Source organism: Cibotium barometz, chromosome 44 (assembly GCF_041138505.1).
Source record: "Cibotium barometz isolate CiBa-2024 chromosome 44, ASM4113850v1, whole genome shotgun sequence".
Classification (NCBI taxonomy): domain Eukaryota; kingdom Viridiplantae; phylum Streptophyta; class Polypodiopsida; order Cyatheales; family Cibotiaceae; genus Cibotium; species Cibotium barometz.
Window position 1 is genome coordinate 37,428,440 of NC_141089.1, and position 22,663 is coordinate 37,451,102.

A 22,663-nucleotide genomic window follows, 5' to 3' on the forward strand; every position below is an offset into this window, starting at 1 on the left:
TGGTCATGGACAGCCCTCTTCTGGTGGTGAAAAGTCTTGACAAACGAGATGCAAACAAGCCTAAAAAGAAGGGAAAATATCACTACTGCCATAAGCCTAGCCACTACATCAATGAATGTAGAAAGCGGATTGCAAAAGAGAAAAAGAAAGATGCAAGCAATGCAGTAGCACTATAGCAGACTCTTCTGATGACAAAGCAGAGCAATTGGGGCTAATGTAATTCAGGAAGAGTACACTTTGTTGGTCACATGGACTAGTGACACACCAAGTGCTTCAGACAATGATATGTCTTGCATTGCATCTGACAGACAAGATGTATCATGGTATTTTGATAGTGATGCTTCGAGCCACATCACTTCATGCAAAGATGTATTTCAGCACTTCGTTTATGCTTCTCTGTATCATGTGTAGATCATACCACTTATCCAATAAAGGGAATTGGCAATGTCATACTTGTTGCAGCCAATGGTGCCAATATATGTATGACAAAAGTGTTGTATGTTCCAAGGATAAAGAAAAATCTGCTCTTCGTCAGCCATAAACGGCCAAGGTTTAAAGGTTGAATTTGAAGATGGGAAGTGTTTGGTGAAAGACCCATCAAAGGGTTATGAAATTGTCACTTCCGAAACACGATACAAAGGCTTGTATAAGCTGGATAGCTATGACAAGCATACTTATGATGCACATAGAGTGGCTGCCCACACTCCTGCTATGCATGATGCAGAGCTTTGGCATGCTCGTTGATGCTTTTGCAGAAGCATCATATGGTTGATAATATGCCACTTCTTGAGTCTCCAACAAGACATGTATGTGAGGGGTGTATTTTGGGAAGGATGCAACGAAAACCATTCCCCAAGGATGGAGCTGCTAGAGCTGAAAGTAAATTATAGCTCATACACAGTGATGTATGTGGTCCAATGCGGACACCATCCATAGGGGAAAACCATAACACCATTTGAGGCTTGGTATAGCCGAAAGCCAAAAGTGAATTTTATGCGTACATTTGGGTGTTTGGCATATGCACATGTGCCAAAACAACTCAGAACAAAGCTAGATCATAAAGCAATAAAATGCATTTTTGTGGGCTACAGCAATGAGAGCAAAGGATACCGTCTTTATAATCTAGCAACATGCCAGATTTTTGTCAGTAGAGATGTGGTATTTGCTGAAAATTCAGTTCAGTCCATGTACAGCTTGTATAAAAGTAATGATACAGGCATACAAGACATGTTTGATGGGCTATTACCCATTGCAATTAGGGGGGGATTCAGATCAGCCAGCCCCTACACAAGAAAATCCTCATGCAAAACATGTGGAACAGCCAGCCATTCAACCCCCTTCTATGGAAGAAGTTGAAGATCTTGTCACGGAAGAGCAAACAGCCATAGACACAACCAAGTCAATGCCAAGATGGTTGCTGAAAACTTTGCAAGATAGCAAACTTGCAGCTCCACTGACAGGCAGAACAAGGACTAGTTCCAGCCATGCATTGAATATGCATCATGGGGAGTCTGCATTAGCCATGGTTAATCTTTTTGATTCAAAAGAGCCTTCTTCTTGAGCCCTCGGTGCAAGCCATGCAGGATCAAATCTCTACTATCATGAAGAACAATACTTGGGATCTTATGGACTTGCCGAAAGGCAAGAATGTCATTGGAACAAAGTGGGTGTACAAAGTCAAAAGGAAGTTTGATGGTATCGTTGACAGGTACAAAACAAGACTTGTGGCTAAACGCTGTTCTCATAAAAAGGGAATAGATTATGAGGAGACTTTTGCTCCTACTTCAAGAATGACTACAATCCGATTAGTGATTGCCTTGGTTGCACATAAAGGAAGGAGAGTGCATCAATTGGACATCAAAACTGCATTCTTAAATGGGGATTTACAGGAGGAAGTATATGTAAATCAGCCCATTGGTTTTGTAGTTCCTGGTGAGGAACATGAAGTATGTAAGTTACACAAAGCATTGTATGGGTTAAAGCAAGCTCCAAGAGCTTGGTATGATAAAATACATGCACATCTAACCAGCCAAGGTTATGTGAATAGTCCACCTGAAAGCACATTGTATGTCAAGAAAATTGGTGCCCATATTCTCTCAGTCATCTTGTATGTAGATGACATGCTCATAATAGAAACTAGAAAAGAACAAATTTCAGATTTCAAGGCTGATTTGAAAGCTGAATTTGATATGTCAGATTTGGGGCCTTTACACTACTATCTTGGCATACAATTTATGCATAGAGATGATGGCATTGTTATGCAGCAAACTAAGTACATAAAAAGTTTGCTAAAAAGGCTTAACATGGAAGAATGTAAGCCAATTTCTACTCCAGTAGACTATGGGCCTCACCATAGCATCTGTGGTCTTCACACGCTCCCACCAAGAGGCGTCATCCGCCCGTAGCCTACACTCTTGGCCAGTGTTTGTATGGGACTCTTTGCATGGCGACAAACTCGTCGCTAAGGAAAAGCCCCCTCAAAGCACCGCTACAATCCTTCAACCGGCCCAACATGAGAAAGTTGTAGGCAAACCGGGTGTCGGAATATTTGAGGAGAGAGAGACAGGACCTCTTGTTGAACTCATGCCGAAGTCTTTGGTGGTTGAGGACAAAGGAGACCATGGTGTTGGCCTCCTCAATGAGCGGGCTGATCCATGGTAATGCCCCGATGTCCTTGAGGAGGTTGTTTAGGCAATGAGCCATACAAAAGGACACCGTGACATGTCCATACATACTTTGGAGAATAGCTCCCGCCGCCCTATTGGAAGGCTCCCCATCCGCAACAAAGCCCACTACATGCTCGGGGCCAACGATCTCCATGGTGGTAGCCCACTCCGCCGCAAGCACATCAGCGCTCTTCCCAGTGCCAGATGCATCATGAGATGAGATGAAGGCTTACTATGCATGATATTGGTGAGCCTTTTGAGGCCGGTATTTACAGCCAATCAGTGGGATGCCTCATTTACTTGTGTAACACGAGGCCTGACATATCTTTTGGGGTGTCTTTGTTGAGCAAATTTATGCACAGCCCAGACACAAAGCATTGGCAAGCAGTCAAACGCATTTTCCATTATCTTCAGGATACCCTGGATCTTGGTTTGTTCTATCCCAGGGGGCAACTTGCAGCTTTATGCATACAGTGATTTAGATTGGGCTGGTGATTATGATACCACGCAATCCACTAGTGGAAATTGTTTCTTTCTTGGCAATTCATGCATATCTTGGTTGAGCAAAAAGCAACCCAGTGTTGCCACATCTACTTGCGAGGTTGAGTACATGGCAGTCTTCACAGCTACAGTAGATTGTGTATGGTTGAGGAGATTAGTGGCTGATCTTCATGAGTGTCAGCAAACACCCACCACCATTCTCACTAATAGCCAAAGTGCTATGGCCGTGGCACAAAATTCCGTATTTCATGCACGTACCAAGCACATTGAGATTCATTATCACTATGTGAGAGAGAGGTTACATGCAAGGGAGATCAATTTATCTTACTGCCCTACACAAGATAATGGTGTAGATCTGTTCACAAAGGCTTTACCTCGAGAGAAGTTGGAAGCTTTCCGCAAAGCTTTGGGCTTACTCCCATACAGAGAGTGATCTGCTACCTTATACAGGTTCACACTTTCACTCCATGGGGGATTTGTAGGCATATGCTTATTTATAGTAGTGCTACATGTGAACAGGGCTTAACCAAGGGTACTTTTTTCCATGTGGTTTTTCCCCTTGGATATCAACTGTGAAAGGACACTCTGGATGTGACTCACATGCAAGGGTTGACTTGCATTTGTGATCACCACACATTTTGTGTCTTGCTCTCTCTCTCTCTCTCTCTCTCTCTCTCTCTCTCTCTCTCTTTTTGTGTGAGCTTCTTGTTTCTGCAGCTAACCCTAATCTGCAGGAAACCCTATTGTGTGGTGTGAGTGAGTGAGTCCCAACAATTGCACAGAGTTTGTGACAAAAGTCAGTAAGAGGAGCATTTTCAGGTAAATTATGCATTGATGTCTCGTATCATTCGTCGGGACAAAGAGCCTACTTCGGTTAAGGAAGCTCTTTCCCAAGATACTTGGAGGAAAGCAATGCAAGTGGAACTTGAGGCCATAGAGAAGAATGGGACTTGGGTGTTGGTTCCGAGGCCATCAAAACGGTCATTCATTGGTGTCAAGTGGGTCTACAAGACAAAATATAAGTTCGATGGGTGTGTGGACCGTTTTGATGGCCAAACTTGTGGCTAAGGACTATGCTCAGCGGCCAGGCATTGACTATGAGGACACTTTTGCACTGACAGCTAGGATGGCCATGATTCGGACAGTTCTTACCCTTGCCTCTCATCAAAAGTGGCCGATGTATCAGATGGATGTTAAATCTGAGTCCCTGAACGATGACTTGCAGGAGGAGGTGTATGTTGAGCAATTGTCACAAACCTAGACATTTCCCGATATGAAAGGGGTCTGGTGGACTCCAAGACATCCAAATATTCGGAAAGAACAAGCTTAGGGAATAGGGGATTATCTAGAATACAAAGGATCACACTCCTAAAATTTAGGAGAGTTGCTATTTTTGGCCTGACTCCAATGGAAATTCTGTTCGTGTCATTACGTCTCGAATTGAGCAGATACCAAGAGTTGCCAAAGTACCTATGACAAATGAACTACCAGTTGGGATATTTTTAGAGATAAAGATTATGGGAGAACCCATCTCTTAGATTGCGACATGTGGCAAGAAAGTGGATCAAAGTGAGACAAGTGGCCTCACACTTGTCATTATAGCCTTCTCTTGCCATTTTAGCTCATGGAAGGCCCAAATCTATAAATTGGAGCCCTCTCTCTTCATTAAGGGAGGCTCTCTGGCTGCACACTAGCCTCTACCACCATTACAGGCTGCCCTAATGATGGCTACTCTCTTTCTCTCTCTCTTGAAGGCTACCCATGAAGAATACCAGCTGTTGGAGACTGTTTTGGAGGTTTCCATCACAACGAAATACTGAAGGCAAGGGTATTTAATCATTTTATTATGATTTCTGGCAACTATACTTGTTGTACCAGCCCTTGTACTTGTTGTACCTGCTGTACCAGCCACTGTACCTACTGTGCAAACCCTTGTACTTGCTGTACCAGCCACTATACTTGTTGTACCTACCCTTGTACTTGCTGTACCAACCACTACCTGCTGTACCAGCCATTGTACATGTGCCGGCTGAGTGGAGGGTGTACCTACTGTTTCAGATTCCGTAGCTGCTGTACCAGCTCTATTGGTGCTGCCCTAACTTGTTTTGGTTGCCCATGGTGCTGCCCGACTTGTTCATGGTGATGTATATGGTATATTATTTGCTGCAGCTGAGTTTTTCACATATGGCATCTTCAAGACCCGTGGTGATGGGGGGGGTTTCAGTACCCTCACGGGAAGAGGTAGTTTACACACATTCATGGTATTTAGGGGCTTCTTTTGATGATAGCCCGTGTGTTTGATCCGACGATGGTTGTATATGGATAATCCGGCATCTCTCGTGGGGAGAGTAAGGCCCTCAAACCTTGTACATGATATTATTCTCCTTGGGTAATAAAATACTCCAAGGGGGGGGGGGGGGGGGCAAGGGGATCGGCCCATTCCGGCCTCTATGTGGTGTCACATGTGCAAGCTCCACTTTCAGCATTTGTGGATGTTTTGTCCACCTTTTATTACAGATTTAGGCTTACTCCATTTCTTTTTGGGATTGGAGATTTGGCAAACCCAAAGGGAGTTCTTTGTTTCTCAGCAGCGGTATGTTCATGAGTTGTTGAAAGACTTTGGGATGGAGAACTACAAGCCTATTTCATCTCCAATGGACCCGAATACCAAACTTATTGTACATGATCCTTGTGAGCAAGTTGATGCCTCTTTATATCGGAAACTTGCCGGTTCATTGATTTGGTTGCTCAACACCAAATTGGACTTGAGCTTTCTAGTGAGGCTATTGAGCTCATTCATGCAGACACCTTTGAAGACTCATTGGGACACAGGATCGTGGATCGTGCAGTATCTGCAAGGTACGAAGGATCTTGGACTCTTTTATGACACTGGAGGGGGATCGAAGGACCCAGTCAGTCTCCGAGGTTGGAGTGACTCTAATTGGGGAGGAGATCCAGACACGAGGAGATCTAATTTAGGGCACGGCTTTACCCTTGGCTCGGAAGCAATTTCTTGGAGTAGCAAGAAGCAGCCAGCTATTGCCTTGTAGTCCAAGAAGGCAAAGTATCGGGCTACTTGTGGTGCTGCTTGCGATGTGGTGTGGTTGAGGAGGAAGTTACTTGGCGAGATCGGGTTTCCACGAAATGAACCCACGGTCATCCAGTGCGACAACCAAAGCTATATAGCTATTGCTCTCGGAACCCGGTCTTCCATGCCCATGTCAAATCCCCACCGGATCTCCTCGTGATCGTTCCTGGTACGAGACTCGAAACCTGCAAACAAACAAACGAACAAACAACAAGGGGGTGTAGGCCTGACTCACCTCCCAACCATGACAGCCGTGGGCAAGCCCACAGTCTTGGTTGTCCCCATCGAGCCACGAGCTGAGCTAACTAGGTTGACATACCGACCAATCTCCTCCTCGCGACGTCCCATACCACCACGAAGCTGCCCTCGCGGGCCTTGAGATTGCTGCCGGCCTCGACTACGTAAAGCAGGTGCACGTCTGCACTAGATCCAAGCTCCAAGACCATAGAGCTCTCACAAACTTGCGAGACTCTCTATATCTCAATAACTAACCTTGGCCACCCTTTTATAGGCTCTTGGCCGGTCATCGGGCGCCCGCCCGTCCATACTTGGGTGTCCGCCCATTAGTTTATCCCTAACTCAGCTCGCCAATCAGCCTGCCTAGCTCCAAGCTTCCCCAAACCTCGAAGCTAGTCTTGCGTGCGTGTAGCACACGGTAGATACACACTGTGCACATGACATACTCCCCTTCCTCTAAGAGCTCACTCCTGAGCTCACTAAAAAGCCAAGGTAATCTCTCTGAAGAGTAGTCAATGTCTCCCATGTCTCAACACAATCCTTCCACTTGATCTTGTATTCCGTGATAAGCATATTATGCAATCTTCTTTCACGAAATCCAAGAATCTTTTCAGGTTCGTGCAGAACAAATGTCATGTCCTCGACATCTATAATTTCTTGAGGAGTAACTAACTGATCTGTTCCACCCAATACTTCCTTAAGTCTACTGACATGAAATACAGGATAAACTTTCACATGAGAAGACAAATCCAATTCATATGCAACTGAACCAATCCATCGTGTAATACGAAATGGTCCACAATATCTAGGGGATAATTTCGGAGATCGACCTGCCCGTAAAGTCTCGGAATCTTTCGGAACTCGCAAATACACCATCGTTCCTTCGGAGAACTCTCTGGGTGAACGATGTCTATTAGAATAAATTCTGTCTCGGTCTTGAGCACTTCTAATAGATTCCTTCGCAACTTGTAACATTTCCTGCATATCTTGCAAAAAATTACGTGCTGCATCATGCTGAAGTCCTGAGAATCCTACTGTAACAGGTGATCTAGGTTGAAAACCATACATAAGCATGAAAGGACTAAAACCTGTACTCGTATGCTTAGTACTGTTATATGCAAATCGTGAGATGTCTAACATGATCCTCAAGAGTACGACTATATATCAAAATATTATCCAGGAACACCACCACAAATTTCCCCAAATGTTCACGAAAAAGATCGTTCATCATTTGCTGGAAAGTGGCTGGAGCATTGGTTAACCCAAAAGGTAATACGAGAAACTCGTAATGGCCATACCTAGTCCAAAAGGCGATTCTTTCGACATGCCTTTCATGAATACGTATCTGGTGATAGCCAGTACGTAAATCTCTCTTCGTGAAATATTTCGCTCCCCGGTCAATCAGGTCATCTGATCTAGGGAGAGGATAACGGTTCTTAATGGTCAGCTTGTTCAATCTCTTGTAATCTATACACATTCTCCAGGTGTTGTCCTTCTTTCTCCTCAGCAACACAGGTGCACTGACAGGATGAGCACCAGGGATCAAGTCAATACGATGATCTACTACCCGTTCAGGTGGTAAACCCGATGACAGTTCCTTAGGAAATACGTCTTGAAACGAATCAAGTATCTTTTGTAATTCTTTGCTTTCAAACACACTTAAGTCATTGACATCCATGGAAGGGATGAGAAATGAAGAAAGTGGAATCAATACACAATGGAAAGCCGTATACAAAGAAGAATCCATTATATTTCCAAAATCTCTTCACCTTTCGATCCCATACTTGCCTTCCCGCAAGTAGACGTACCTTATAGGTATGATCGCTGGTGTTGGGGTAAAGGCGTTATGCCCACCCTTATAGTGTGTACAAGCCCATAAGTTATAGTACATAGTACACTTAGTACTTTTAATGTACTAAGTGCACTATGTGTACTAGTGCAATATACATGTGTGATAGGGGAGTCACACACTCATGCCTCATGAGTTGACTTATCCCCACAACTCTCTCTCTCTCTCCCTTGTTGCTTCTCTGTGTATGTCTCCCATGAATGAACTCTAACCCTAATTCTATTTTCTCCCCATCAACTGGTATCAGAGCAGGTTATTTTTTCTAGGGTTTTGTCGCTGCAGAGAACAGGCGTGTGCTGCTGTACGGATCTGTGTGCTGCATCAAAATTTGTCTCTGGTCGCCTTTGTGCAGTGCTGGTTACTGGTCGACTGTGTGACCAGTCGCAGGCAGGTGGGTTGAGAGAGCAGCCAGCAGCGTGGACTGCCCCAGCTGCCCAGCAGCCAAGCGAGGGCTGCCCAGCAGCCAGGCGGGCTGCCCACTAGCGCTAAGCGAAGACATCAGCAGCCAGGCGAAGCGTGAGCGAGCGCTAGGCGTAGATGCGCTAGGCGAAAGCAACACAGGCGAAGGCGGAGGTCGAGTGTGAGCAGTCGAGCGAATACGTCAGGCGAACGTGAAGCGAAGGCTATCACGTCATCTGCAGTTCAGCACTACTAGGCGAAGCAAAGTTGGCGCTCAGCAGCGAGTAAACCAGGCGAAGCGGGTGGCCCTTCAGCGTGAGTAGGAGGCGGCACTCAACAGGCGAACACGCCTATGACATACCCGTAGCGCGAAGAGGAGTCGGGTCAGCGTTTTTTTGGTGCTGCGCTCCATTGCAGCTCGCCATCACCTTCTGATCTCCCACTAGTGAAGCGGCCGATTCTTGCATCAAATGATTCTTGCTACAAGCAACCATCTTCTTCTGGCCGCTCTGCACTCCTTTGCAATCACGCAGGCCCTCAAGGTTCTCACCACTTGAGCACCTGGATCATATTGCCCATTTCTGCACAACAGCAGCAAAAATTCATCAAACACAATTTTCCTGCAACAAAAAGAAAAATCAGAAAATTACAAGGTATTTTCCTCAATTTTTTTTTGGGATTTGCAATTGAGCAAGTACAATCAACAATTGAGCAGGTATAGGTGCCCAATTGCTCAATTTTTGAGCAAAATTGGCAAAATCGGGTGATATTGGTCACAATCAGGGTCAATTTGCAGGAAATTGGATGTCGAAATTTGGGGCTTTTGATGTAATTGTGCAATTAAGCACTCATACATGCTGTATGATGTGAAAAATCGCACATTTGGGCAAAATTGCAGCAAATTGCAGTGCAAATCAAGGGGCTTTTGTGCCGATTTGGTTGATTTGCATGCAGGCAATCGCATTTGATGCTGTGGATAATGTGTTGATGCCTTACAAGCACTCAATGTGCCTGTAAATCAAGGGGCATTCATGTATTGGATGTATATGTGGCCAGGGGAAGCATCGTGAACACTCTGGATGCCTTCATGTGCGTCAATGTACCATGTATGATCAGCAATTGATCTTAAATCAAGGGGCTTTTCAAGTTCGTATGCTTGTTGAGCTTGGCAAAGCAGCAGGCAAGACATTTATGCCTTGAATCCTCAAAAATCAGCTTGCAGTCAAGGGGCTTTTGCCCAATTTCTGTTCGGGACTGTTTTATGCAGTGTACGGGACTGTAAAAGTCTGATTTTTACTCGTTTGGACAGCCAGGAGAGCATTTATTGCTATTGTACCTGCTGGTACAGATTTGGCACAGCTTTGTGCAAGTTTTGGCATGGCTGTACACTGTTTTGAGTGACCAAAAGGTTCAATTTCAGCTGCTGTACTTGCCGGTACAGGTTTGGTACATCATTGGTGAGCACTTGGTACTGCTGTACAGTACTTTGGAAGGGCAAAAGAGCACATTTAAGGTGCTGTCCAAAATCTGCAGCAACCAGATTTTGGTGTTTTCATCACATAAAGTGGGAGAAAAGTTGCATTCTTGCTTCCGCAGTGGGAGATAAAGCTTGGGAGAATAACTGTGAGCACTTTGTGTGCTTTTGGTGCAGCGTTTGCACACTTGCAGGGAGTCAGGCATTGACAGGTTGCATATTGCTATGGCAACCACAGGTGAGAGCTCTTCATTGCTTCACATCAAGAAGCTTGAAGGCTCGCATAATTATGATATTTGGCAAACCCAGTGCTACAATGTGTTGCTCCAGAAAAAGCAGCACAATGTACGCAGCTTTTTAGGATTGTGTTCCTATTACAGGCGTTACATACGGCACTTTGCTGAAATTGCTTCGCCTCTTCATGCTTTGACGAAGAAAGCAACTCCGTTTAGATGGGCTGATCGGGAAATTACAGCATTCAAAAAGCTCAAAGAAAAGCTTACTTCGGACCCAGTATTGGTGTTACCGGACCTCCGAAAGGCTTTTGTTGTCCAGTGTGATGCATGTGGAAGTAGCATTGGTGCAGTTCTCATGCAAGAGGGACATGTGATAGCCTATGAGAGTAGAGTTTTGCAAGATGCCGAGAAGCATTTACAGGTGTATGAGAAAGAGATGTTGGCTGTAATTCACGCTCTTTCTACATGGAAACACTACTTGCTTGGGGCTGATTTTACTGTACAGACAGATCATCAGACCATGCGTTATTTCCTCACGCAGACTAAGCTTTCAGAGAAGCATATGCGTTGGGCAAACTTTTTGTCAATGTTTCACTTCCAGATTGTGCATGTGGAGGGCAAAAAGAATGTAGTGGCAGATGCTTTGTCACGCAAGCCACAGGTCTCTGCAGTTTCACTTGCTTATCATCATGAGCTTGATGAAATGAAAGAGCAGTATGCCCATGATGAGGATTTTGAAAGATTGTATGATCAGATGTCTGAGGGTCAGCGGCATGAACATTACACTCTCAGAGATGGGTTTTTATTTATGCATGGCAGACTGTGTGTTACCAGGCCATTGCGCCTCAAGGTTATGATTGAAAGTCATGCTCCACCGTATGCAGGTCATAGAGGTATTGACGCCACGGTCAAAGCAGTGGAGACTTTCTTTTATTGGCCAACCTTGAGAAGAGATGTTGATGCCTTTGTGAGGCAATGCATCGTATGTCAGAAGGTAAAGTTTGACCGTCAGAAGACACCAGGGTTATTACAGCCTTTACCTATTCCGGATAGACCTTGGGAGAGGAATGCCATGGATTTTGTATTTGATCTTCCACGGACACAAACGGGAAATGATGGCATCTGGACTATCATATGCAGGTTCAGTAAGCAGGCTCATTTCATTCCCGTGAGGAAGACAATTAAAGTGGATCATATGGTGAAGTTGTTCATGGCGAACATCTTCAAGTATCATGGCTTGCCTACGTCTATCATAAGTGACCGTGATCCACGGATGACGAGTTTGTTTTGGAGAGGGTTGTTTGACAACATGGGTACAACTCTCAAGTTTTCATCGTCATTTCATCCACAGACAGATGGTCAGTCAGAAGAGGCTAACTCTACAGTGTTGGATCTTCTCAAGTGTTATGTGTCAGAGCACAAGCAACGACAGGCAAGGCGCCTTTTGAGATTGTAGAAGGAGGGAAGAAGGTTCCACCCATTTTGCATACAAAGGATAAGATCTTTGAGGCTGATCAGTATGTGGAGAGCTTGGATGAAGCTTATCGGAGAGTTAAGTTGGCCCTCCAGAAAACTCAGCAGAAGCAAAAGAAAGCCGCAGACCGTCACAGACGTGATTTACAGTTTGCATTGGGTGATTGGGTTCTTTTGCGCTTTGAAAAGGCTAGACTCAAGAAGATGAAGGGTAAAGAGCGCTTATTCCCTAAGTTGAGTATGCGATATTATGGGCCTTTTCAGGTTTTGGAAAAGATTGGTGAGGTAACCTATCGTTTGAAGTTACCAGATCACTGGAGGATTCACAATGCTTTTCACGTGAGTCTTCTTAGACCTTTCCGTGGGGATGTGCCTGGGGATGTATCAGATGAGGCTCAGCCGGAAGTTGAGGAACTTGATGAGGTTCTGATTCCAGAGCAGATACTGGCACATAAAGAAAGGAAGGTACGAGGTAAAGTTTCGCGTCGCTATCTTGTGAAGTTCAAGAACTATTCACCGATGGATGCGAAGTGGATGGAGGAAGGTGACATAACAGATTCACCTCAGGTTTTGCAGCTTTATCTCGATGCCTTTGAGTTAGAGCCGACTCTTATTGTGGCTCATTCAGGTTCAGCAGAGCATGGGTCTGGAGCATTACCTGATGCTCAAGAGGGGGGTAGCACCTCCACTCCCTTGATACAGACAGGCTCAGATGACATCTAGAGGTCGCTTGGTGCAGATTTTATCTCATCCGAAGGTACTGAGGCTGACAATACATCTGTTTATGGGACTTCTATGATATATGTGTACTAGTCACATGGAGATTTTTGTGGATATGTATGGTTCACAGTGGTATACAACTTGGACTATTACTATGCCATTGGTTTGCAGTGAATATTGATACATGTGTATGGCTCAGAGAGATTGGGACGCTGATCTTGCCATATTGTATATTTCACTTTGGATATTTTGATGCATCACCAGAATGCAATCGAGGACGCTTGCCATCTTTCAAGAGGGGGGTATGTCATGGCCCTGTGAAAATGGAGCAGGACAAGTGTGGGCATGGTGGTTGCAGAGTCAGAATATTTTATGATTCACATGGGGGGTGCCCGGACAGTGTTTAAGATGTGTGGACATCCCTAGGTGTGAAGGGGGAAACTAAAAACATTAAGTTTTAATGTTTATTGAAGTTTGCCCCTAGGCCTTAGTGGCCCTAGGAACTTATTTAAGTTGGGGCCCTAGGGATTAAATTGGGGAGGAGTTTTCTCTCTCTCCTCTCTCTCTCTTCCCTTTTTGGGGAATCGTGTAGCAAAAGGAGAAGTTCCTTCATGCGCTTGAATACTAGCGTGGAAAAGCTCAAGAGGAGGAAGGCGGCTGTTTTTCTGTGTGCTGCTGCTGATTTTCTGAGTGTAGATCAGCCGTACAGCACTGTACGGCCAGATCTGTGTGAGCACTCTCTTTCTCTCTCTAGCACAGGCAGCGGGTCTTCTTCTCTCTGCTGGTTTCTCTGCGCCCAGGGACTGGACAGACTGTACCAGCAGGTACAACAGCCCATACCCTACTGTACGACTGCCGTACAGTGTACGGGCAGTCAGATACAGCAAGTACTGGTGCAGGCGGCGCTTTTCAGGGTGCTGGACAGAACTGTGTATGCTGATTCAGGCAGGTACAAGAGTGGACAGCAGGCTGATTGTGCAAGTACCAATTCCTGGCACGTATCCCGAGGCGGTACAGACGGGTACTGTGCTGATTTTCAGATCTGTACTTTCAAGGACAGCATAGGAGTGAGCATCAGGAGGAGGATACAGGCAAGTGCAAGCACACGTGTGAAGCAGGGTTGTGGATATAAGTGCCTGCAAGGCACAGATTGGTGCTGTTGCTTCCTCCAGTGTTGTTTCACGAGCTGAACTTGGTAAGCTCTGTTTCTGTTCATCCATCTCTCTTTCTATTGCTTGATGTCTGCTCTGCAGGTATGTGTTATCTGGCTCCTTGTGAGAGGAGGGGTATGGCAGATTGACAAGGGATTAAGACAGAGATTGAACAGCATATGTATGTTTGAGCTGAGAAGATGTATCATGCTCTTGAGTTATGCCAGATGTATGCCCATGGCTGGCCTGCTTTGTGAACTTGGCTGATCAGAGGGAGGCACAGTGTGTTGCTTGAGGACACAGATCTGTGTGCATAGATCCTCTGTGCTGAGAAGGATTTGTGGGCAGTCAGATTGGACTTACAGGTGTAAACTCTTGGCTGGTTTTTGTGTTGTACTCAGCCATACATATTATTTTAATTGAATAAAGAAATACCGCAAGGGGCGCCAAGCTTTGGGGCCAACAGGTGTCGCTGTGTTTTCAGATTTGGGCACTCTAGCCCCAATCTGTGTTTTGTTTCTCATCTAGACTACAAGTGGACAGGTGATTGCTCCTACCGCACTCTGGTTTCTATCGGAGGCCGGTTTCATGCACTGTCAACATCTGGTTGGCTCTCAACTCTAGTCCTCTTTGAAGAGGCCACTTGGCTCGAGGATGCTTCACCTGTTGCATGTGCTGCCATATGTTGCTCACCAACATCCAAACCAAGGCGTTGCTTTCTCCAACCCTCAAGTGATGCCAATACATCGGGCGGCACATTTTGACATAAAGCGACATCTCTGCCCGGGACATGCCCCAAATGGTCTTTTACCCGGGTCACTGAACCTGTTTTTTCATATCCACAAAAATTACATTTCCACTTGCGGGAACCCCCACCTCCGACATATCCATCCCCTTTTGTTGCATACTGCCAATAGGGATCTGTAGGCATAGTGAGACTTGAAGTTGAAAGCACTTACCCTCGAGAACACTTGCCCTTGGAGGCTTGGAAGTTGGGCTTGAGCCTTGGCCCTTGAAGCCTTGAAGAATGGGCTGCCCGGCAGCCACCTGTGAGATTGGAGAGCAGGCTGCCTGCAGAGTACAGGCCTTGGGGCCTTGTGGGGGGCACTCGGGGCAAAGGCTTGAGCCTTAGGGCCTTGGCCTTGAGCCTTGGGCCCTTGTGGTGCTAGGCGCAAGGTTCGAAGAAGCGCAGGAAAGGAGAGCGAAATGGAAAAAACGCACGCCCCCCCCCCCCCCCCCCCGTTAAACCTGAAAAAAAATAATGTACGAAAACGGCGTTTCCGCCGGCCTGCCGTTTCCGAAAACGCCCGAACCGTTTCCAGGGGGCGGAAACGCCGTTTCTTGTTACTATATATGTAAGCCTTAAAGGCCGCATCGTTGATTCTGGGTTATTTGGTTTTTATGTAGGCCTTAAAGATCCCATCCTTGTCAAAAAGTCCTCTCCTTTTGTATGTGTCGGAGCTTGCATACGGTGATCTACCACTACTTGGAGATGCCGAGTGCATAGCGATAGCCACCGACTACATTGCTATAGGCCGCGATTTCGCATCCGGCGTGAGAAACCTTGGGTGGGCGCCAGTACATGAGCATATGATCAAAACTAAGCCAGAGGACAGAGAGTACATTAGGAAGGAGAGGCCAGTGGGTTGGGCTGTAGATTTAACGTTCTTGGACCTCCCGTTTGGAGGGATGCACCATGCACCAACCACACACCCTGTTTGGAATGTGTGTACAGAGGACCATGTGCATTATGGTGTGGCTCTTTCTGCTTCAACACTATCAGACTTCAGTTGGTTGCTTATTATGGCATCATTGGGAGGTACGTCTACAACTTTTATTTGGAAATTGAGTGTATTTGATATTGTGTCCGCATGAATCATCGCTCCTCTCACTTTGCCGCAGGAGATTCAATTGAGTGGGTGGAGAGGTTTTGTCGAGTTTCAAACTTGGTGATAGTACGTCATGTTGTTGTGCTTCCCCACAGCGCATATGGCTACCTTGAGATTGTTGGGGCTACGTACCGAGGTAAGATTGGTGTGTGCTTGTTCGCATGTTTTGTTAAAAATGTGTTAGTTGTAGTCATGCTAATATTCATTATATTGCTTGACGTTTCAGTGTGACACTTCTGTGCTTTTGATGGTGCATCATCGTGGGATGCATCCACCATCTTACATTGGTGATAGTCTGCCCTACTTTGATTGCTTACGAATGTAGCCTGCAGACTTGGTGTTGCGTCACTACATGCCGAATGTATATATGGCATTGGCCCCCTTAGAAGAGGCATGGCGAGGGAGTCTTGAGAGGAGCTAGAGCTTTCTTGGTTGTTTCTGGAGTTGTTGTGCCGACGAGGAGGTATTTGCCTTGAGTTGGGATGTGGCACAGCTCCCATCCTCAAGGCATATTTGCTTACAGGACGTGTTTGTGCATCCATTGACATGGATGAGAGACTTATGACTTCTTATATATACCTAGATGAATCCAGAAACATGTCCAAATTCACCTTTTAGGAACGTGCATGTTATATACTCATGGTCGTTAACCCACAAGACTATATAACTATCAACTTCATTATGCATAGTATGGACTAGATACTACGACATCCCCACTAACGTCATTAGTGCCCAATAGTGGGTGTAGAACTCTGTATCAAGATATGCTCTCACACACGCACTCCACACACACACACATAAGAGCATATATTCACACAAAGCCATTCATATTGAGTTTCTGTCAAACCTCCGGAGATGTAGGGCAGACTCAACCATAATGAAGCCTAGCACTAAGGGAAGTGGCCAATAGAAAGAATTAGTATAGCAAATACGTAGTTGATAGGACAAATGCACCGCTAAAGATAGAAAGAATGTTCAGCCTTTGCTTCGCACTAGGAAGCGGCCTAGGGAGGATGATTCTACATCTTTTGGAGATGAGGATGTGGATAAAAATGCAGGTGCAAACCTGTTCGATCATTAGTGAGCCTTGCATCTTCACTAGCTACACGTTTCTTGCTACTTATGGATATTTATGATAGGATTTTGATTGCTAGGAGTTTTTGATGTGGTGTATGTTTTGACATATCATGGACATACATGGCACGGTTCTGGTTTTGCTGCTATCAGTTTGTCTTCTGAGTGGTGATTTTTGAAAGTAAACGTTATCTTTTGGTTTCTTGGAAAAGTGTGTTGCCGACGTATGCTGAAGCAATGGCAAAATCAATGGCAGATGATGAACGGTGCGAGAAGGATTTCCAACAATGGCGATCTTTTTGCCTAGTATCTTGTTTGATTGTTAGTCTTTTGATATTAAACTCACATAAGCTCCAAATATACCAAGGGTCTTTTGAGTACAATGCATTCAAAAACAAGAAACTAAATTGTTTACTGTAATCTTTTGTTGTGGATACAAAATCTTCATTGGCGATGGGTGCAACTTGTCTTTGTCTTTGTTTTTCGGTTTTGTTACATAGCGATAAAGTACCATCGTATCTTGGTTGATCGTGTGTCGTTTTGATGGGTTCCGCTCAGTTATTTTGGTTCACTCAGAAAATCTCACTCGGTATTCGGTAGAACTCCATTAGTGCGAGTTGTTGATGACTCGGCTCCAGGTTTGCACATCACAGGGAAGTGGATATATGAGCACATTCGACAAGCTATAGAGGAGATTGGGCCACGACATGTAGTCCAAATCATCACCGACGATGGTTCGAATTATGCAAAGATGGGAGAGTTTGTAGAAAGGGATTTTCCTACCATTGTATGGACACCATGTGCCTCCCACTCCCTTGAATTGATGATGGAGAATATTACCAAGCTTGAGTGCACTGACCCGACGTTAGAAAAGGCTTTGCGCATCATCACATTCATCACTCGAAAGCCTCAAGCTTTGTCACTATTTAGAGGCGTGTGTCTATGACCTCGTGAAGCCGGCAAAGACACGGTTTGGGTATCTTTTTCTAGTGCTTCAAAGGTATGTAACATTTAGACATGTCACGTTTCTAATTTGTACATAGTTACTTACAAGCATGATGCATCCTAAATTCGTATGCTCATTGCTCATATGACAATGGACATAGCGGCATAGCCTCAATGCTCATCCAGATTTAATGTTCATGTACAATGCCTTTCAAGATGGTGCAAAGTAAAGACTCTCTTCGCCGATTGGTATGTAGCAAAGAGTGGAGTAGGTGGGCCGGAAGCCGAAACCCGGAGGGCCAAAATATCACGACTTATATTTTAAGTAATGATTTTTGGGACGAGGCGGAAACCATAAACCATTTCACCCCTCTACTTCATCTTGCATCTTTTTTATCACGAGGGGTGTACGATGAGCTTGGTATACCACTACATGCAACGCCTGGGGCAATGCATGACCACGTGCAGAGCTTTGTCACTTGAGAGGTATGTACTTTTTACTTAGAAGTTAGTACTTACTACAATGATCTATCATGTAATCATACGTCTTGATGAGCATTAAAACATAAATTGGGTAATTGCTAATGCATGACTACATACAGGGTTTCGGATCTCTCTCGGATTTGGAACAAGAGGTGGTATTGGTTTCATAAACCAATCCACATGGTTGCTTACATGCTTCATTGTCTTTTCAAGGATGCAAATCATTGGCATGATAGAAAGCTGGTTTGTTGGTGGACATCTTATTTGGATAGAGTATATGCTACAGAGGAGCAGTGTAGTAAGTATTAAGTATAAGCTTGTTACTTATAGGACTTGTCTCTTGAGCGTGCAAAGTAACAAGTACTAATAACTATTCACTTATATGTTTGGTTTGTGCTCTTTGAATAGCATTGAGGAAGAGTCACTTCTCTTCTCTCAAGATCGTGACCAATTCGCACGGGAGATCGCCATGAGAGAGAAGCAAAGACGTCAAGTTGTCTCGTGGTGGGAAACCAATGGGCAATTGACTCCCACTTTGTAGACCTTGGCTCTTCGCACTCTCTCCCTGCTGATTGTGTTATGTGTAGTACGTAGTATGTACATAAATTTATTTAAGTGCTTGAATCTTGATGTTGCAGATTAGACACATCCCAAGTAGATAAGTTGGTGTACGTAAACGCAAATCTTCACCTATTTGAGAAGCTCAAGGAAAAAAATGGGAGCATTGAGAAAGAAGGAGTTCTCAAGTAGGTTCATGACATTCTTTCCCCCTTTTAAGAATCATCGTCCTCGATAACAAACTGAAGATAACGCTTACTAAACTAAAACTCCGTTTCCCAAAGTTGCTTCTGTCAAGAGATGTCCTTTCCATTTTACAAGGAACTCTCGAAGAATACGATTTCGTAATCGTCTTTCTCTTCATTCCAGGATATGTTCCGGTCCATGATCTTCTTGATCAGGTTTCTACAAGGCAAACATACCCTCAACTAAATTATCATCGTCGTGAAGATAACGCTTCAATCGACTCACATGAAATACTGGGTGGACACGACAGTCTTGTGATAAGTCTAACTTATAAGCCACATCTCTAACTCGTTTCAAAATCGCAAACGGCCCATAATATTTAGACGATAACTTAGTAGATTTACCCGCACGAAATATCTCAGTTCTCCAAGGAACAAGTAGAAACACATTCTTCCCTGCTTTAAAAGAACAACCTGTGCTCTTGGGATTAGCATACTTAACTGCTCGATCCGTAGCCCGACCGGATATAATCTCAAGCTCTAGCTAAATTTAACTACATCTGAGACAGAAATTCAACTATACTAGGTGTCTTCTGAGGTAATCCAATTGTGCCTAGCATCAATGGATTATACCCATAATTCAATTCAAATGGAGAAAAGTTTGTAGAGGAATGCTTGCGCAAATTATACGTAAACTCCAATAGAAGCAAATACTTTTCCCAATCACTCTGTCGTTGAGCTCTCGACATATCCTCCAAGACTTGTTGACTCGCTCAGCCTGACTATCAGTGATGATCATCGCTACTTATGCAAAGTTGCGTGCCAAATTTACTAAAAACATGCTGCCAAAAATTACCTGCAAACCGCAAATCTCTATCTAACACAATGGATTCCGGCATGTAAGTCCCACGTGTAAGGGCAAGAAGCACATGATGGACCATTTAACACACACATAGCCCAAGATATTAGTACATGGATCCTAAATCCATAGACCCAAGGGGTGTTAAGTCTTTAGAAGAAACCCTAAAACCACCAAAAGACAACAAATAAAACTCACCCTTCTTTTGCACACTCATTTGTGGAAAACCCTATGATGTCCGTATAACTTCTTTGTGTACATTTTTTATTGCCTGTAGGGTATTGTAGTGTGCACCACTTAAAAAGAGCGCACACACCATTAGATTCTGTTGTTTTTAAACATAGGTCGCATGCCCCCTATTGTCAGCTCCTAGATCTGCAGTTTTCTAGTGCACAACCTACTCAAAGGCCTATCCTTTTATAGTCATAAACTATGTGGAAGTTGTAACCTATTAGGCAAGAGCTCACGTCTGGTAGCTTCTATGGCACAACCATGCTCATCTTGAGGACCCAAAGAAGGACGCATTGAGTCCTTGTTGCTTTAAGGGAACAACGATAGAGGAAGGATAAAAGGAGCTCGGCAAGCAGCAATGGTCAAGGGCAAGCCCGTTGTGGTAAGCGAAGCACTATCGTCCCCCTTAACTGATTGTGTTGCTATCATCTCTGCTTGCCACCTAACCGCCGTTCCCTACTACTCGATTTTTAACCTGCATGTGTAACCCTTCTCATCAATAAGGTCAACCACGATGATTCCCCTCACATGCATCACCCTTCTCATCAGTCTGCAAATATTCATAATTGAAAACCACAAAGATTAATTGTGTATAATTATGCAAAGAGACCCACATGCAAGAAGTTGGGCTTACCTCATCTGACTGTGCCTCCCTGTTGGTGTTCTGTTGCAGGTCTGATAGGTGGAAATCTGTTGCTGAAAGATCAAGTGCATCAAGCCTTTTCATGACCAAGTCCTCCTCGACCTCCCCTGTTTCTCTGTGCCCACTTCCAGACGCAGCACCATGGCTGGTCTCTGCAAGGACTCTGCCAGCACAAGTATCTGTAATTGAATCAACTTCTTCTGCATCACCTTGATTAGTGGTATGAGGGAGCTGCTCTGCTGGTTCTGGCGATGGAGGAGCATCACTAAGAGGTGGGGTTTGTTCAGGACTGGGAGGGGCCTTCTTCCACACATTCTTTCTCCTCCTGCGATCACCTCTCCTACCTTGATTAACCTCTGAACTTGCACCTGTTGCTGTATCAGAGAGAAGCTTCGCCTTCCGCATCACTCTGAATTTACAAACCCTAAAAACTGATCGTGAAACACAAACCCTTGCAGAGTTGAATCCTAAACGCCAAGTAAAGATTAAACCCTAATCGCCTAACACTCGGTAACAAAGATAGAGCAGAGATCCACTGAACCACCTTCAGTTGATCATTTTTATGTTAGAACATCGTGGCTGTCCATCAGGACGTATTGAAATAACTAATGGTGTGTGGCACTGTAATTCAAAAAAAAAATCACCCAGCCAGATTTTGTAATGTTTCTCTTAATTAATGTTTGTCTCTCTTAGTTAATTCTTGCCCTTGTTGGTAAAAAACTCACAAGCCAGATTTTGTAATGTTTGTCTCTCTTAATTAATTCTTGCCCTTGTTGGTAAATTTTTTTTAAAAAAAAACTCACCAGCACTGCTGTAGAGCAATTGGTGAAGCGTGTGTGTGTTTGGGGTAAGGTCTCGTCTGATCGAGTGGTAAGGTCTCATGATCGAGTCTTACTTCCAGCTCTCATCTGTAAGGGTACTGCTTGGTACAAATAAAAATCTCGCATTACAAAAAATTAAAATTAAAAAGAAAGTGGAGTCAAATTTGGTTTCATAAATGTTCACTTGGCGTTTGCTAATCTGCCAAGGTAGAGGGGCCACCATTAGGCACCCCAAAAAGAATGAAGAAAAAAAAGCACGTAATTTTTCTTCCGCCTATATTTTTCCACTGCTAAGGAACCAATAAAGTAGGACTAGCGCCATAAAACTTCAACTTGCTATCCATGAAAAGGTGCAAAAATAAACAAATAAGAGTTAGACAACTTACCTTGAGATTTGAAAAAGGGGAGAAAACATGTGCTGGTTGTTCTGCTTACTGTTGTTCTATGCTTAATATAAGCAGAACGCATCTAGAACAAGAAAGCAATCTTGAACAGAATGGATCTATTCACCTAAATGAGCATACTCCTTCCATGAGAGAGAAAGAAGAGAAAAGAAAAGAGACACTACAAGGGTCAGTTCAGGAACAAACACTTAGTCAGCCGGTTAACTCCTCAATGTGAAGTCATTAGGGGCTCACTCCACCACCAATTATGTCACCCAAGTGGAGCTTTCCTTGAGCTAGGTAGGGAGCCATGAGAGAAGGAGCTATGGAGAGCTCAATGCCTTGGTGTGTGCAAGAGTGAAAGAGAAGGAGAGTAAGGAGTAGAGGCAAGCCAAGAGAGTGAAAGAGAAGGAGAGTAAGAAGGAGTAGAGGCAAGCCAAGAGAGCATTACCTACAAGCACACACATACAATCAAGCAAGCAAGCAGGCATACACACAAGCTCATCACCATAGACACGAGAGAGAGAGAGAGAGAGAGAGAGAGAGAGAAAGAGAGAGAGGAAGACTCAATTGTGATAATGAGATTGTATATTCTTTTCATATTTCACAAGTCACTTATATACATGAGCTCTCTTTTTATAATGGGCAGTCGCCCATTTAACAATTGGAGGCCCAAAATTGGTTCTCTATCTTTATGTACACCTAGGCTTATTACTCATAGCCAATGTTACACATGTTGTAAGCTCGATCATCCCATATATCTTTTACATAAAGCGCTTTAGCATGGTTTTGCATAAA

At 44.4% G+C, this 22,663-nt stretch overlaps 1 protein-coding gene across 1 annotated transcript in view; it reads right to left on the reverse strand.

Moving 5' to 3' along the window:
* Positions 1-21,238, reverse strand: part of LOC147613246 (uncharacterized) — a 90,954-nt gene extending 69,716 nt beyond the window's left edge. The window contains exon 1 of the mRNA XM_086782519.1: positions 20,653-21,238. Coding sequence (XP_086638645.1) covers positions 20,653-21,066 — 414 coding nt within the window. The 5' untranslated portion in view covers positions 21,067-21,238. The remainder of the gene's footprint in view (positions 1-20,652) is intronic.
* Between the last annotated feature and the right edge of the window lie 1,425 nt (positions 21,239-22,663).